A 16,616-nucleotide genomic window follows, 5' to 3' on the forward strand; every position below is an offset into this window, starting at 1 on the left:
GGGACTCGTGGTGAGACAGGGGACGGTGACCAGAATCGAACCTCATCTGTACAGTTCAATTAACCGATCAGTGTCTTTGCAGATATTTTAATTTTTACACAAGTTACTGAGTGCCGTTGAGTGCCTTTTACATTATAGATGTATAGTTTGCATCATCTGCAGGTTTTATAAAGAAAATTTCTGACTCCAGAGGGCCTGGGTTCAGCTCCTAAGGTTCAAGCCCATGAATGATAGTAACATCTGAAATATGTAGGAGGCCAGTGATGCTCCATCCAGGAAACAAACTAGAAAAGGTCTCAGCAGTCTGAGGAAGAGGACTCCGTGGAGAATCCTGAGTGTTGTAAGCAACTGAGGTTTTGAACAGATGGTTCCCATTCAAAAATGTGAGAAGGTAGTTCAGTTCTGCTCACAGTGGTGTAGAACAGAATGATGTCAAGAACGAAGCTCAGCTGAACCCAGTTAACTCTGCCCCTCAATAAAACAAAAATGATTCCTAGCATCCAGCTAAACACATTACAAATGAAGCTCTGTGAAGATTTCGGTCTTGAATGAATAAGGTCTCGGGTGTCGGGCTGCTCTCTCCCAGTGTGTCATGTGCGGTCCTCATCGGTAACCTCTCATCGTGTCTCCAGGTTTTTCCACCGCACTGGACGCGGTACGCTGGAATCAGTTTCAGAGGTGGCTCAAGTGAAGCCTGATAACCACATGTGGACATAACTCCCACTTACCTTACAAGAGCAAGGAAAACTGCTTGGTTGGAAAATAATGACAGACATTTATCTGCAAAACATCAGCACGATGGTTAAGAACATGGACTAGTAACATGGAAATTTCTAGTTTGAATCCAAAATAGGGCTCTATGGTCATAATACTCAAGAAGATACTAAACTGTTCTAGTAAAGCTACCAGTTCCAATAATGTCCGAAATGAGTTGCTTTGGATAAAAGCAGCACAGAATTCAAACTTTGTTTACCTCATGTTTCACTTTGAAGCCTCTCTGGCAAAGGATGCACTTAAGGACAGCTGAGGCTCTTCCGAAAAGACCGACAGTCATCCTGTTAAACCTTTCACCGTAGTCAGTGCTCCTTCTTTTCAACTTAAGCACTTGACAAATAGCTCTGGTATTTTCAAATTCCACTCCGATATGCTTCGCGTCTGCGTTCACGAACGGTCACACTTGCCAGCAAACAACCAATAACGGCGCAAGACAATTACTACTGTAAATGGACATGTTTATTTCACCATTACACAATAACAAGCCACAGAATAAATTAAATGGGAAATAAACAAAGAGCTACCAAACAACAGAATGTGTGTTTCATAAAGAAGAGGAACTAAACGGATGGTGACTTTCACTACTGAGAACACCACGATCCATAGGAATGGAAAGAATTAAAAATCAGTAAACGGTCAACATCGAGTACAGTCATGCCAGTATAGGGTACTTTGTACAGAGACTTACAGAGTTTCTCCTTGATGTGTGTTTTTTTTCCCTCAACGCGAATGGCTACCTGAAGCAACGTCGACGGCCTCCTGCATCAGAGGCCTGGTGGTTCTCTGCCATCCGTTCGGTATGGCGCACGTCTGTATTTGGTATAAAGAGGTCTGTGGATTGGGAACGGAGTTGTCGCAGGGGACGCTGTACAAATGGGCCCCGATGCCCCCACCCCTCTGCCCCGCCCCGCCCCAGCGCAGCACGGCGTGGCGGCTATAGGCACATGGGGTCGACCGAGCAGCAGACATGTCCGTTCTGCAGGGAGAAAAAAAAAAGAGAGGAGTGGTGTCATGTCACGATGGACCGCCAGATGCCAGGGAGCAGCCCTACTGGAGCACATCTCTACCAAGTCTACTGTAAGAGCCCAATTCGACAGGGTACTGCTACCGCTGTGCGACTGCGGTGCAAAATTAAAGACCTCATACCGCATGTTCTGCAGAGGAAAAAAAAACCTGTATAAAATGGACAGGCATATCAGTAGTTCATCTGTACCGCTGCTTGGTCCTACTGGAGTGCCAAAGCATCAGACTGAGGAAATGTATTCCACAGCGGGTTATGTTTTCTCTGAGCAATAAAGCCCATCATTATGCCCACAGTGGATCCAAGGATTCCTACGAAATGAAAAGCAGTGGCAGTGGGTTTGCTTATGCGCCGCGTATTACAGCAGAAGCATAGGCTTGTGGCCGCGCGTGTTTTACGCACCATGCATTAGAGCAGAGACCCAAATCTCTAAGTGCACAGAATGGGCAGCACAGTGGTGCAGCGGGTAGCACTGGTGTAAACCTGCACCTGGACCGTGCCTTTGGATATGGACTCAATCCCTGGTCCGTCTGTGCATTGCTTCCACGTTCTCTCCCTGTTCGTGTGAGTTTCCTCTCGCATTAAAAAGACATTTGGGTTTGCGACTCTGAATTTCCCTTGTGTGCATTTCTGTGTGTGTCACACTGCTTTGGATGGGCGAATGACTGTAGAGAAAGTAGTGTATCACAGTGAGTCCAGCATTATAAGTCACTTTGGATTAAGGTACAAGCTAAATACCCACTCTACGGAAAAAATGACTTTCATACAGCGTGCTTTGCAGCAAAAAAGTGGAGCTACAGATTTATTTGCTTAATACATCATATGAAATACATCCACGTGCGGCGGCATGCGTGCGCGTTTGTATGCTCTTCCCCACCTTGCACTGGCAGAGAGTGCATTCCGTGCCATGCTTGATCCAAGAGGAGCCGCTGAAGCGGACCAGGCCGTGCTCGTCTGTGCATGTCTTGGTGATGTCATTGCGGATGGTGTCAGCCTGGCAGGGGTCGGTGACGCAGCGCGGGCAGCACTCACCCTCAGGGATCAACGTGAACTCACAGTCCACAGGAGGGCACGACAGGGGCCAGCAGTCCACCTCGCCTTGCTATGGCCGAGATGAGACAATGTGCTGTCAAGGGGGGCATGAGCAGCAGCTATTCCTGGTGATCACGGCAACTAGGCGCTCCTCTCTGTGTTCTCTGTCTTTAGAGGTTAACATCTTGGTCCCCTAAACAAACCCCCTGGTCACTCCAGCCGATAAAGATCAGTACTTTTCTTCACTGAGGACTCCAGGTACACACCTCAACAGATTTTGCTGGGTATTTCCATGAAGTCGGAAGGAAAGGGTTATGCACCCTGACCAGCATCGTAAAGTTTTGTGGAGCATTTACTTAGTACAGGGTGACCTGCATCAGTGACATATTTAATTCTCTACTAATACACCTTATGGCAGGAATGCAGCATGCCACCAAATCTGGAAATTTGACTGCCAGCTCACACTGCGCACCACGTGACTGTCAAGGAATTTCAAAACACTGAGGGAACAATAACAGGAGGCTCCACAGATTGAAAATGGTTGGAGTTACAGATCTGTTGCCGAATGTAGTTTACTGACAGTCTGCAGCACTGTCCAGTGCAGGTGTGTATGTGTGTGTGTGTGTGTGTGTGTGAAGGGCATGGTGTACATTCCGCCAGCCACCTGCCAGCAGGGTGGGTGCACTACACAAAGGGGCGGGTACCTGCTTCGTCTGCTGCATTCCGATTGGCTGGTATCATAGGATCGATAATGAGCTGAATTCCAATCCTGGGCGTTTCCTGGGCAACAGAGCTGCTGAACACCTTCCGTCGCAGATGCAGCTACTCTCGTCAAGGGCTTTTTCATCTATGTTGCCCTTGCAACTAATTCAGTTTATCTATCAGTGTTTGACTGCTGGCATTGTGTCTAAAGATTAAAATGGTTCAGTATTTCATTTGCCTATTACAGAGAAAGCTGCACTGTGAATGAAATCCAATTACAGAGCGAAGAAGAAAAAAGAAAACAATCTCTAAGGCTGCAGCTATTTGTTCGCAAACATAAATTCACCTCGTTCGGTCTGGAATAATGTGCAAATTCTATCAGCACTATGAGGAAAACGTAATCTTGCAATACATGCCAAAGCTTTTCTTGCTGCTCGCTGTAGCACGTATTCAGAGATAAAATCACTAACGGTGCTTAATATTCTAAGGTGTCAACTGCCTCAATGGCGCTTAGTTCATTCTCAAGGTAAAACAGAAGTGACAGAAGAAGTGAATTTAGCAGTGATTCTTTTAAAAAGCCTCTGCTTCAATACTGTTTCCAGTCATAAAGGTAAATGGCTTTTCTTCTTCAGGGTAAGTGAAAAAAAATTATATCGGTTGTGGGGGGGAGGGGGGGGGGGGAGTCCCTTAGAAAGTCAATACAACATTGCCTAAGTGAATGGCTTTTCATTGACGCTCAGTTTTTTTCCCCATGTGCTTCTGACAGTTTGCGAGACTGGGTTTAAGTTCATATATTTTCCTGCGCTTCGTTATACATCGCTTGTGTGACGACGCAGGCTTTTCTTTGAACCCGTTCTCCATCTTAGAGTGGGGGGGGGGGGGGGGGGGGGTATTTATTACACCTCGCAGGCAAATAAAGGTTCTGGCAAATAAAGGAGTTCAGGAACGCACATCACCACGGACAACACACCGATGTCCCAATCCCACCCGGCAATATGGTTCTCTTAAACTGCGGTTTGCGCTAAATACATCGCTGCAGCTCTCCTGAATCGTAATGCCGCCGCGGGTCTACATTCGCATTCCTCTCGGCCCGATGTGGCGGTTCCGTTTGATTTGCTAAAGAGGAGATAACCACTGCGAGTCTCCTGAGGGGAGAGGGAGAGAATCCGCCACGCAGATGATATAAGCGCTACAGAACAGGAAGCTGCGAAGAGAAAAAAACCCGACAAAACGCTGTTTGTCCCGGACGCTAAAAGCGCGGCACGAATACCAAGCTCAGAATTAGCATTTCATAAACATATGGCTTGGAAGGAAGAACGACTGAAAGGCAAACAGGACAGGGATCATGTAAGGCGAAGACTACAAGGATGATGTAATGCCTTGACAGGTTGAGGTTCCAGAAAACTCTTTGAGGGCCATTAAAAACAGTGGGATTGAGCGGGAACCATTCAAAGAGCAGCTCTGTTAACAGCTAATGTCTGGAAACAAGTTTTTAACTGCGTCCTTCACGGCACAGTAACACCTTACGACCAATTCGTCACCTCGAAGCGTTCCATGAAGTGGAACAAGATCCAAGGATCATGATACTTTGGCTACAGTGAGAACAGCAGTCCTTGGGTGGAGCCTCTCCTCGTCTCATTTGACCCCCACCCACCAGTGGGGCAGCACCCCCGTCCCACTCCCTCTCACCAGACACTGGCACTGCTGGCAGCTTTCCACCCAGGACGCCCCAGTGCTGTAGGCCAGGAGTCCATTCTGGTGGAGGCACTGGCTGCTGTGGCGCGGGTCGCACTCCGGGCAGCAGAACAAGTCCACGGTGGGATTGTCACAGTCGCACACCATCCTCCGACACATGACCAGCCCGCTCTACGGAGAAGAGAGGTGACAGCTGTCATGTACACGATCGGGCTGATCAGATCACAGCGAGAGAAGATTCATCTCGCCGTGACTCGGGCGGCACCGAAACGACTTTAAAGGTGAAACAGTGAGACAGAAAGGGTGGCAAACATTCAAGTCTTCAAGCAACAGACAGCAAAGCCACCTGCCAAGGTCCAGTCCAGCCAACGGACAGCGTTGTTCGAAGATTCACCAAAACAGATCACATCCCCAATCGTGTCCACATCTTCTTTTGTGGATACATATGGTAACCTTACTGCAACGGGTCTATAAGTTAACTTTCACTTTCTATCAATTTGCCATCAGTACACAGTCATCGAAAATGTGGCCCATGTGCGAATACTGCCGTTGACCTTGTGGTTCATGTCCTTCGTCACAGTGGCTTCAGAGAAGACGGAATCCTTCTTGGACAATTATACACTAATTTGATTTCCGGTCCCCTGTCACTCCAAACTTTTTTCACTTTTCTGTATAATTGAAAACGAATCACCTAACTGGAAATTATATGCTTTCCAACATGTCTGTGTTGAAGGTTTGCTAATCTAATGAATTATTTAATTTTCATCGCTCAAAGGATATTCATCAGGCACCTGCGACTAGAGAGATTACAGAGATAAAAAACAACTTATCAGATAATCAGTACCTTTTTAATGTTGTGTTCATGCCGCGATTTACATAATCGGAGATTAGCCTATATCTTCTTCCATTTCTTTTTTGCTGTATATATGTACGATGATATGATTTTGAGTGGCATATACCAAGAACACTGGTGGCATTCCATCCTAAATCTGGGGTTCTGCTCTCTATGTTAACTTGTAATTTTCACATTTTATTATACTGAAGCCATTTTTCTGAGAATTTGCAATAGCCTGTCCAACAATTCCACTAAATTAAGAAAATACATTAAAAGTAAAGATTATTATATTCCTTTCTTATCTTCTAAAATACAAGAATGTATGTTCTTTAAATTATTCAGCAATTGCAATGAATACAGATGCTCCCTGACTTACGATGGTTCGACTTCCGATTTTTCGACTTTACAGCGGTGAGCTGGTGATAAACATTTAGTAGAAACCATTCTTTGAATTTTCATTTGTTCCTGGGCAAGCGATATGTGCTGCGAAACTCTCTCGCGATGCTGGGCAGCGGCAGTGATCCGCATTTCTCGGTGGTCAGCTATAAAAATACCTCACTGTATCTACATTGTGTTTTGTGCATCCATAATATCACAGGAACGCCCATCTGTGTCTCCTGCTACTGGTGGGAAAAAGAAGTGGAGGGCAATTACTCCTGAGGAGAAACTCAAGATAATTGCCCAGCATGCCGGCAGCAAGCCCGTAATGGCCATCGCACGTATGCTAGGTTATAATGTTTGGTAGGTTAGATGTATTAAATGAATTTTCGACTTGCGATGGGTTTTGCGGAATGTAACCACATCGTAAGTCAAGGACCACCTGTATACATATTTTGTTCTTAAGCTTGTGTTAGGGAAAAATACAGGCCATTTACAGATGCAAGAAATAGTTTGTGAACACTTTGGGATTACGTGTACATTTGGTCCTCTAGCTGATGTTTTTCTTCAAAGCAACTAACAATGTTAAGCTACCTACAAGCATTTAGCCATTTACAGAATCGGGCAGTTTTTACTAAAGCAATTAAAGGTAAGTACCTTGTTCAAGTGCCCTGTACCTAGTTCAGCACTAATGTATCTGGTTAATATTCAGAACCAATAAATGAAAATATCAGATTTCATTAACATAAATGGACTTGCAAAGTTCAGCTAAATATTTTCATTAAAACAGATGTTTCTTAGCACAAATTCCATTTACTGCAGTTCGACAGCGAGCCTCTACTGTTTGGTGGGACTGCATTTAATTGAGTTATTCAAAGAACATCTCAGTGAACATCACCAGCACATTACTGTATTTATCCCCCCATCATCATGGTAAAGCACCTACATTGTGCTGACCCTCACGCCGTACCACACCTGTGCTACACCCAGCCAGACACAATAGCTACCTGCACCACCAAACACCAAGAACCCCCTGGTTCTACACCTTTTCACATGGATCAAAGCCACTTAGTGTCCAGCACTCACCTGACAAGAGCACACGGAGCACCTGTCGTTCTCTAGGACCCAGATTTGGCCATTGTGTTTGACCTTGTTGTCGTGGATACAGTCCCCGGTGCAGTTCTTCCCGTGAGGGCACCTGCAGTCGTACCCACCCTCCAGGTTGAAGCAGACCGTGTCGTTGGCACAGCTGTTCCTCCCAGTCCCGCATTCGTCAATATCTGCCATGGGGGGGTGTGGAATTGAGGGCTATTGCATGATGACATTCACATCATCCTGCCACTCTCATCTTCACTCACACAGCGTTAAATTGAAACGGATGGCTGTTACCCCCTGCAGTCTGCTCAGCTGCCAGCACAAACCACAACTGAGGAATTGTTTGTGAAGGGGAGCATTCCGGCCTCGTGGAAGATCCCTTTCCACTTAATATGACTTCTAAAACCAGAATGATAATTACCTTATGGGAAATGGGTCCACAGCGCTCGTGTCTTGGCCGTGCTATACTCATCTGCACAGAAGATTACTATCTTGTCAAATTTCTATTTGGTGTTTGCCAGTAGTGATATGCTTTTTATATACAGCATGACAAGCACAAAATAGGGACTTTCTCTGTTCATGAGTATTTTTATTGTTTTGATCAGCTGAAAGACTGACACATGCAAATAGAAGACATTCAGCCTCACTGGTGAGGAGAGCATCACACTGTGACTAACATTCCATAGGTCCAGGATGAGTGGCTTGACTATAGCACAGATCAAAATATGATTGAGCCTCAAATCTAACCCATCGCAGGATACCTCCCCAACTGTGGACACACTGAAAGGTTGCTCTTGTGCTTTGAATCTACTAGATCACCTACTAGTCGCTGGAATAGAACTGTTATCTTCAAGTACTGCTTGAATTCTGTTCCTCGTATCTATTCCTTGTATCTACAGTCCGCAAGTAAGACAGAAATTCACAAGTTCTAACTGAAGAAAAAACCTTCCTCAGGATATATTTATGTATCAAGACTAATTCCGAAGTTGACATACAACACCAACCAATAATACTGTATGTTCTTTACATTCACTTATTTAGCTGTTGCTTTTTTTAAAAGCAACTTAAAATGTTAAGCTACCTACAATTATTTTACTGCTTCATACATCTGGATAGTCCTTACTGTAGCAATTTCGGGTAAATACCTTCCTCAAAGGTATTAAAACAGGATACGGGATTCAAACCTGCAACCTCCACAGTCAAAGGCAGCAGTTATAACCACTACGCCACCTGCTGCCCACTTTCAAAGGTTGTTGTGACCACATAAACTGAGAACGTGGCAGTAAATGTGCGAGTTCTGTCCCACGGACCACGGATGGTGAGACATGCACCGGTGCGGTGGCAGAACTTTTCAGAGACGTGTCCGTGAAGAAATGAGAAGCGGCTCACCTTCACAGGACTCCCCATTGGCTGAGAACATCCCGTTGTCGTGGTAGCCATCACGACACTCGCAGTGGTACCAACCGGGCAGGTTGATACAGGTAGCTCGGCTATCGCACTCCACAAAGCCACTGGAGCACTCATCAATATCTGTTGCAAACAAACACACACAAAGAGAGACAAATGAGGAGCGTTTCCCAGAAGGGACACTGTTCTATTTTTGCTTTAGCTACCAGATGCACGTATCTGATACTTCAAGGAACTTTCTCCTTTTTACTTCTTGTTTTCCTGCTTTTGAGGCAGTCGCACCCCTGCTGTTGTAATGCTGATATTTGATGCAAACTTGTGTTGGCATGGAACACTGAGTATTGCGCTTACTGTGAGACTTTATCAATACTACATTACATGGTATCGACTCTCTCTTTACATAAACAGAGGGCATGGAAACATTCTGATAAGATCCCAGCTTCAGTGATTTGTCATGATAATGACACAGCAGTGAAAGGGGAAGTTCACAAGGGCAAGGCCTGCAAGTGATATTTTTACTGTAGAATGTCAGCGACATTCCAACTACACTGCTGAATAATACTTCCATTGCAATCGCTGCACCCAAACAACACAGGAAGTAGCATCCATCCACCACTGCCACAAAGTGGTACTTGTTGCTCATTAAACCACCTGCAGGTACCATTTCTGTGTTCCCTTGCAATTGCAGAAAAAGCGAGAGCACTGTCTTGCGTAATTGCCACCGCTCACGCACAGACTGAAGCATCCCGAGAGTGTGTTTGGACAGCAGTGAGCGAATGTTGGTCTCATGAGTGCCAGGCCATCTGCTGTGTTGCTGATTCCGCTCTGAGGAACGAAAGCTCAGAAGCTTCACCACCAATCCACCCACCACCAATCCACCATCTTCCACTAAGTCCCCACCAATCCACCCTCATCAATTCTCTGGTCAGTTTCCACCAGTCCATCATAATCAACCCGCAATCCTCAAATCAGCTCGGAGAAATCCACTTCCCACTCATCACTGTCCCACCAATTCACCATCATCAACCCATAACTCTCAACTCATTTTCCAGTAGTCCAACACCAACTCACCACCAAGGTACTAACTTCCAATCACTCCCTACCAGTCCACCATAATCGCCCCACAATCCTCTAAATCAGCGCCCATAAATCCACTACCTACCCATCACCATCTTACCAGTCCACCACAATCAGCAGATAATTCTCCACTTGGTTCGTACCCGTGCAACACCCACTCACTCGAAGCACTACTAGTCCCCATCAGTGCGTCGTAATCAACCCATAATCCTCCATTGGTGCCACAAATCCACTTCCCATCCACCAAGATCCCACCAATCCACTCATCGCCAATGTACCCATCCTCCAGTCAGTACCCCCAGTTTAGCTTTTTGAAAGACAAGGTCAAACTCTTCATCTACGACCTTGGATAGAAAAGGACAAGCTGGGTGACCTCTCCCAGGGAGTGCTTCTAAGTGGTGACGACGGGGTTAAACCCTCAATCGAGACTGAACTCTCGTGTTCACATTCTTGAAGACACAGGCCTGCAGTAGTTCCAACCTTAATGTCTTCTGCTAAACCAATTTCTGTGATAAACAATGTAATGGTAGGCAATTCCTTACAAGGACCAAAGTAAATTCAATATCATGTAAAACAACTGGATTTATGATGACAAAAAAATCTAATATCTGAGATAACAGATGAGAGGGACCCATCACATGATTGCAGGGTAAGGATAGATGTAACCCTCTAGGTTTTAGGGTGATTAAATGTCCCCATAAAGGCAATGATGGTTTCTTTATGATCCTCCGTGATGCATTAGCCAGGTCCTCATTACGAAAATGGCTCTTCTCAAAAGGCTGGGTTTACTCCACCACCCCTTCATCGGATCCCGTCAAACAGAAGAACGGATTCTTCACTGGGTTTGCAAGTAAGAGGATTAAGATCTATTGTCTAATGAGGTTTAGCTTTTTATTAATTTCGTGTGGATAAATAATTAATTACATGTCCAAGATACTGCTTAGAAGACACTTAGTCAGTGTGACTAATTTATACTACCTGCAGGCTTCTGCTACCCTCTCAGAGGGAGATGAAAAAATTTCCTATTTTTGTGTAGGATTATTTGGAAGACGGTGCATTAATTACAGCTGCAGTCCACATCCTACTTGCAAGGTGAAATGGGTTCATTTTATGGTGTCTCCAGGTTGCAAACTTCATTCGCTTTACTTGAACCAAAAGGCATTTAAAATCCTTTAAGGGGAAAACAACCAGGAGTAAAACTTCAATAGGAAAATAATATTCAGTAACAAGCAGTGTTGACGGTTGCTGAACTTCACAGCATTTTCCAAAATGGTGTCTGTATTTTTGCTCTGAAGCTGACATTTTTTTGTGTAGAAATATATATTTGTCTAAGGGATTTATGAGTCCTTTGGGAAATATTGACTTGGTTCATATTTACTAGTTGCCTTCAGGATATTCTCAGCTTGAATTGTCCTTGAACTCATTTATCAAGATTTTACATGGTCAGGATGCAAAACGAACACTGTTCTCCTTTCGCCCTTTGGCAAATGCCCTCTTATTTACATGCCCCTGTACGTACAGAAGGCATTCTGCATTTTAACTGACTAAACTTCAGGCACAAGAAGTTAAGGAGAACTGGGTCTCCCAAGGCAATACGTAGAAGTGAGATATAAAACTGCATTATGCAGATGCAGCTGACTGAGAGCAGGATGACTGAATGTACTGTACTCTGAGGAATTTCCATCTTCTTTCGGCCTCAGTAAACAGAACCCCCCCCCCCCACAACACCACCCTGACACTTTGCTTTCCACAACATGCAATTTCAGCTGACAGAACACACCAGCTTTGACTCTGCAAAGTGATGCACTTCCTGCATCAGGCATCATCTTGCCAGAATACGGTTTACTGAAACAATTTAAAACCATGACCCCCCCTCCCACCTCCACTCCCAAATGTCTTCAAAGAAATGGCACAATGAAAAAAGAGCAATTACTATTTATAAAATCCAGGCTGCCTTGGAATTATAAATATGCATAAGTGAGCTCCTCTCTATATTCTCATCCATGCTTAGCGCTTGCATAGATCTGATGAGAAATGGCAAGTGGTCCAAGTGTCCTCTTTAGCGTGAAGAGCAGATGCTTTGCAGAGGAGAGGTGGTGAGTCTGAACTTCTCTCGGTGCATTTAAAAAGACAGCCTTGTGTACTCTGCTCTGATTTCTCTGTCTAGGTCCTAAAGGCAATCAGGCGTTTGGGAAGCGCTGTACCCGGGAAGAGCGTTGTAAATCGTGCTGTCCAAAATTAAAAAAACAACAACACTAGCCCTGCATAACATTTTCTATTACGAGAACAAAAGCCTGGCACAGTGGGATTCAAAAATGAACATGAAGCCACAAGTTTGAAGAACTGGACTTTCAAACACAATATATCCTTGCATAATGGATATGAGTAAGTACTGCTGCTCTAACAATAAATAACTCTAAACACGGCTCTGCAGTAAGCAATTACTCTTTCTGTCACAGCAGTTTTAAGAACCCATTTAATGCTGGTTTCATTCATTTTTCATTCTCTAGTGTTTCTTCATGCAGAGTTGCACTGTGTTAAGTGTAGTTCTGCGGGCTGTAAATCCCTGTAGTATTTTGTCAAGAATAATTGTGACCTCAGTAAATTGAGCTCAAAATTTTCCACTTAATTCAGAAAAAAAGAATAAATACACTAGCAACCAAACTGACAATAAAAACAAAACAACAAGTATCACTTTTTTCAGAAGACTTTGTTATCATTTAACGGCATTTTCCCACCATCTTCTTGAAAAGAGTATCAATGTCTGCAGTACATGTTTGACTTTTCCTTGATGTAACATGATGACCGAACCATATGCTGCCAGTATCCAGTCAATACCTGCAGTGCTCCGTCACATGATGGTGATACGTGAAGACCAACATCTCAGTCTGGCTCCGCCCACTGGCTCCACCCACCCGCTACTGCACTTCCACACTAATTGACACACGCACATGGAAAAACACCGCCCACGTCAAGCTGACACCAAGCGCGGTTATACAGCACCTCCCGTTTGAAGCTGTAAAAATCTTTGTTGTGTCAGAATGCCGCCGCTCAAGCATGCCGATACCGTGTCTTCAAAGGTCACAAACAGACAGAATGTGCACCAAGCAGCGCTAAGCTGACTCCATCTTCACTACACAGGATCATGGGTAATTCTTCACAAAGTTTGGAAGAGGGAAAGAAACAAAACAAAAAAAAAAAAAAAAAAAAAAAACACACCAAAGACCAGGCTCCATAAGAAGATGTACAAAACCCATGACAGTGTGTGCTGTATCAAAGAGAATGACAAGCTAGTTATTCTTCCCACCCCTGGAATTCTTAGAAAACCAGAGAAGTTAGTGCGACATCATCCCACGGGTACCGCTGAACACACAGATACACGCATCTCTCACCTTCACACTCCTGCAACATGCAACTTGTAACTTACACTTTACACTGCCAGTCTTATGCAGGTTAGTTATGACTATAAAACATGTATGTCTGAACACAAGGGGGGTGTGGTGGAGCAGTGGGTTGGACTGGGTCCTGCTCTCTGGTGGGTCTTGGGTTCGTGTCCCGCTTGGGGTGCCTTGCGACGGACTGGCGTCCCGTCCTGGGTGTGTCCCCTCCCCCTCCGGCCTTACGCCCTGTGTTGCCGGGTAGACTCCGGTTCCCCGCGACCCCATATGGGACAAGTGGTTCAGAAAATGTGTGTGTGTGTGTGTGTCTGAACACAATCCTGAATATGATTTCAGTGCTACATTTTAATTTCTTTGAAAGCCATGTTTCTTGAAGGCATCTCTTACATTGCATTGGTATATTTCAATTTCATCCATCTAATCTAAATTGGTACTACACTGTGAAATTCAGTCATCATGAAATACTCGTGTTCCCTTTATACTGAAGGCTTTCAGAATCTAACATTACATAAACGGAATAATGTTACAGACAAGTTAAGAACTGAACTACACTCAGTAATTTGGTTTACTTCTCCTTCCACTGCTGAGCTGTTTAAACGCCTGTAAAATCTAAATGCGGCTTTTATATACTCCTGTTCAATTTTTAATGAGTATTCATATTTTCATTGTGGCATGGTGGCACAGCAGGTAGCGCTGCTGTTCAAGTGAAGATTCGAATCCAGCTCAGTCTGTGTAGAGTTTGCATGTTCCCTTCGTGTCTGTCCGGGTTTCCTCCCACAGTCCAAAGGCACGCACTTCAGGTAAATTGGGGATGCCGAATTGCTTAGGAGAAAAGCATCGGTTAAATGAACAAAAGTAATGTAAATGTGAGCAACACGGACAGCTCTGCAAGGTGGGAGGCAACAGGAGGCTTTCTCGGACTGGAACGGTGACACATGGACTATCTCTCTCCCAGACTCTCCCTCTGCTGAGCCAGGATGCCCCTTGCACACGCCTGTGCATTTTAAGTCCCCTGGTGGGAGTACTGATGACACACTGTAAATAAGAAAGCCCAGTAAAGAACCATACTGGGCCGTTGCTGTTCACTGGCGGCTCCTCAATCCCTTCGTTTACCTTACACATCACAAGAAATTCACTACCACGAAATATAAGCACACACTGCATGCTTTAAAGGATACTACATTTATAATAAAGGACAACCTTTGCGTCTTTTACACCTTCCCCACGCTTTCTGAAAGGCAGCGATTGCTGTTGACGATCGCTGTACCGTTGCGCTTGGTGACGCTTTAGTGCACGACTCAAACTGGCAAGTCAGCTCTCTTTTATTGCACAAAATAAATGCTAATTACTTCTCAAAAACTTTGTATCGGCCAAAAGTCCGTAACTGTAAAGTTTAAGTAGGGGACCAGCTGTCATCATAAGACTTGACTTATGTTTGCTGTTGCAAATTTCAAGCGCTTCTCAAACATACTGTCGTTCCAAAATAGCTGTTGAACCTGCAGCCTTTTGGTCCAGTGTTCCCTATTGCGTAGAAAATCCAAGTAGTCTCGTAGGAATCCAGGCATGTTAAAAATGTACTGTACTGGTCTAAGAACACAGCATTTATTGCATATTAGTAGATGGGAAAGCTAGCAAAGAATCAAGACCATTTCAATCGTAACACATATTTGGGCTTCTGCACCACATCCAAAAGGTTTCCTGCCTTCGAAGAGAACAGCAAACTAACTCCAATTGTCCGGGGGGTGGAGGCTGGTGTCGAGCACAAGGAAGCAAGCAAGACGGGAAAGGACACATGCCACGTTATAGGGCCTCTTATTCTGAGTGACGGTCTGGAAACAAAGACTCTGCAAAAATCCCTTGGTGAAGCGTAGAAAGAGGCCATTCCCCCGCTTATTACTCAGCACCTTCTCGGGTCTTTTCTTCCTCTAAGGGAAAGCAGGCATCAGCTACATTGGTGGGCTGCAACGCAGCTGTCCACAACTGTACCTTGTAGCTCAGCCATCGAAGAGCCACAGTCGATGAGTTCTAGGCTCCCCAGAATCAGCAATGAAAACAGGTCATTAACAAACAGACTAGCGATTACTCTTCAAACACCAAGGTGTTCTGTACCCAACCACAATTTTTCACCATTCGAGGCTGCGTTAACATATTAGTAAAGCACTTTCAAGGTTTTGCATAAGTCTTGTGATGTTTCATGACAGAGCAGTTAATTCTAACGCCGTCTAACATAGGTAGTCGACCCGTGCCAATGTTTCACAGCAAAAGGGGTTGAGAAACCACAGTACACTGGCGACTCCGTTTACAGAGGAAGTAGCAACTGTTGTTAATTTGTTCTGTCTGTAAATGCAAAGTCACTTTTACCCATATGCCACAATCACTGAAAGTTATACTAATAATACAAATGTCCCTCGATTTATTTCGGATTAGGTTCTCTAAGTCTTGGATATACTTATAATAAATAAAACTTAGTAAGACTCTGTGCTTTAATACTTTCATAACTTTGAGTTTCATTAAAATTCAAAATAAAATCATTGAAAATAACACCTTCTCTTTACAAAGTCCCATTTAGTTGGTCTTTGTTCAGTTCATCCCATAAACATATTCAGTGTTGCTCATCTTTCTGCCGATCACCAACACTCAAAACAATCTGTAAACACTGTAGGAGGGAGCTCAATTAAGATGCTCCTATATTTCTATAGTGACTGGGCATGTTTTAATAACATCTAGGCAGCTGGGCCAAAAAACAGGTTGCACTTGCTTTCCTGCAGACACAAATATTAGAAAATAAGTGAAGAAAATGAAAAAAACAAGTCAATAAACTGGAAAGCGTTTGTATCTTCAAAAGTTTGTGGAATTGAGTCAGTGACACAAGGATCCAGCACATTCTGAATAACAAAAATGTTCTGTACTGACTGTACTCAGAATTACTGGCACGTAGGTTAGACACTAAGCACTTTGCAAAGCAGCTATTTAAGCATAAATAACATTTAACATGTACAAAACTTTCTTGTTTCGAAGGTGAACACTCACAGCACGCTGTTAAAGTCACATTTGTAGTGTCGCAGTTGTACCGATGACTAATACAATGACAGGCATCGCTCCGAGAGTAAAGTGAGAGCTCTTCTCCTTCACCTCTGGGATGTGCCATTAAGCAGCAGACAATAATTAACTTCTGCAAACCGCTAGCACAGACGTACATAAG

At 44.3% G+C, this 16,616-nt stretch overlaps 1 protein-coding gene across 1 annotated transcript in view; it reads right to left on the reverse strand.

Moving 5' to 3' along the window:
- Positions 1-1,255: 1,255 nt before the first annotated feature.
- The window catches only part of nell2b (neural EGFL like 2b), a 61,422-nt gene continuing 46,061 nt past the window's right edge, over positions 1,256-16,616 (reverse strand). Inside the window, exons 16-20 of the mRNA XM_029249953.1 lie at positions 8,922-9,062; positions 7,524-7,717; positions 5,219-5,395; positions 2,673-2,897; positions 1,256-1,750 (exon numbers count right to left, since the gene is read on the reverse strand). Of these exons, the coding sequence (XP_029105786.1) occupies positions 1,709-1,750; positions 2,673-2,897; positions 5,219-5,395; positions 7,524-7,717; positions 8,922-9,062 (779 nt within the window). The 3' untranslated portion in view covers positions 1,256-1,708. The remainder of the gene's footprint in view (positions 1,751-2,672; positions 2,898-5,218; positions 5,396-7,523; positions 7,718-8,921; positions 9,063-16,616) is intronic.

The sequence above is a fragment of the Scleropages formosus genome, chromosome 2 (assembly GCF_900964775.1).
Source record: "Scleropages formosus chromosome 2, fSclFor1.1, whole genome shotgun sequence".
Lineage (NCBI taxonomy): Eukaryota > Metazoa > Chordata > Actinopteri > Osteoglossiformes > Osteoglossidae > Scleropages > Scleropages formosus.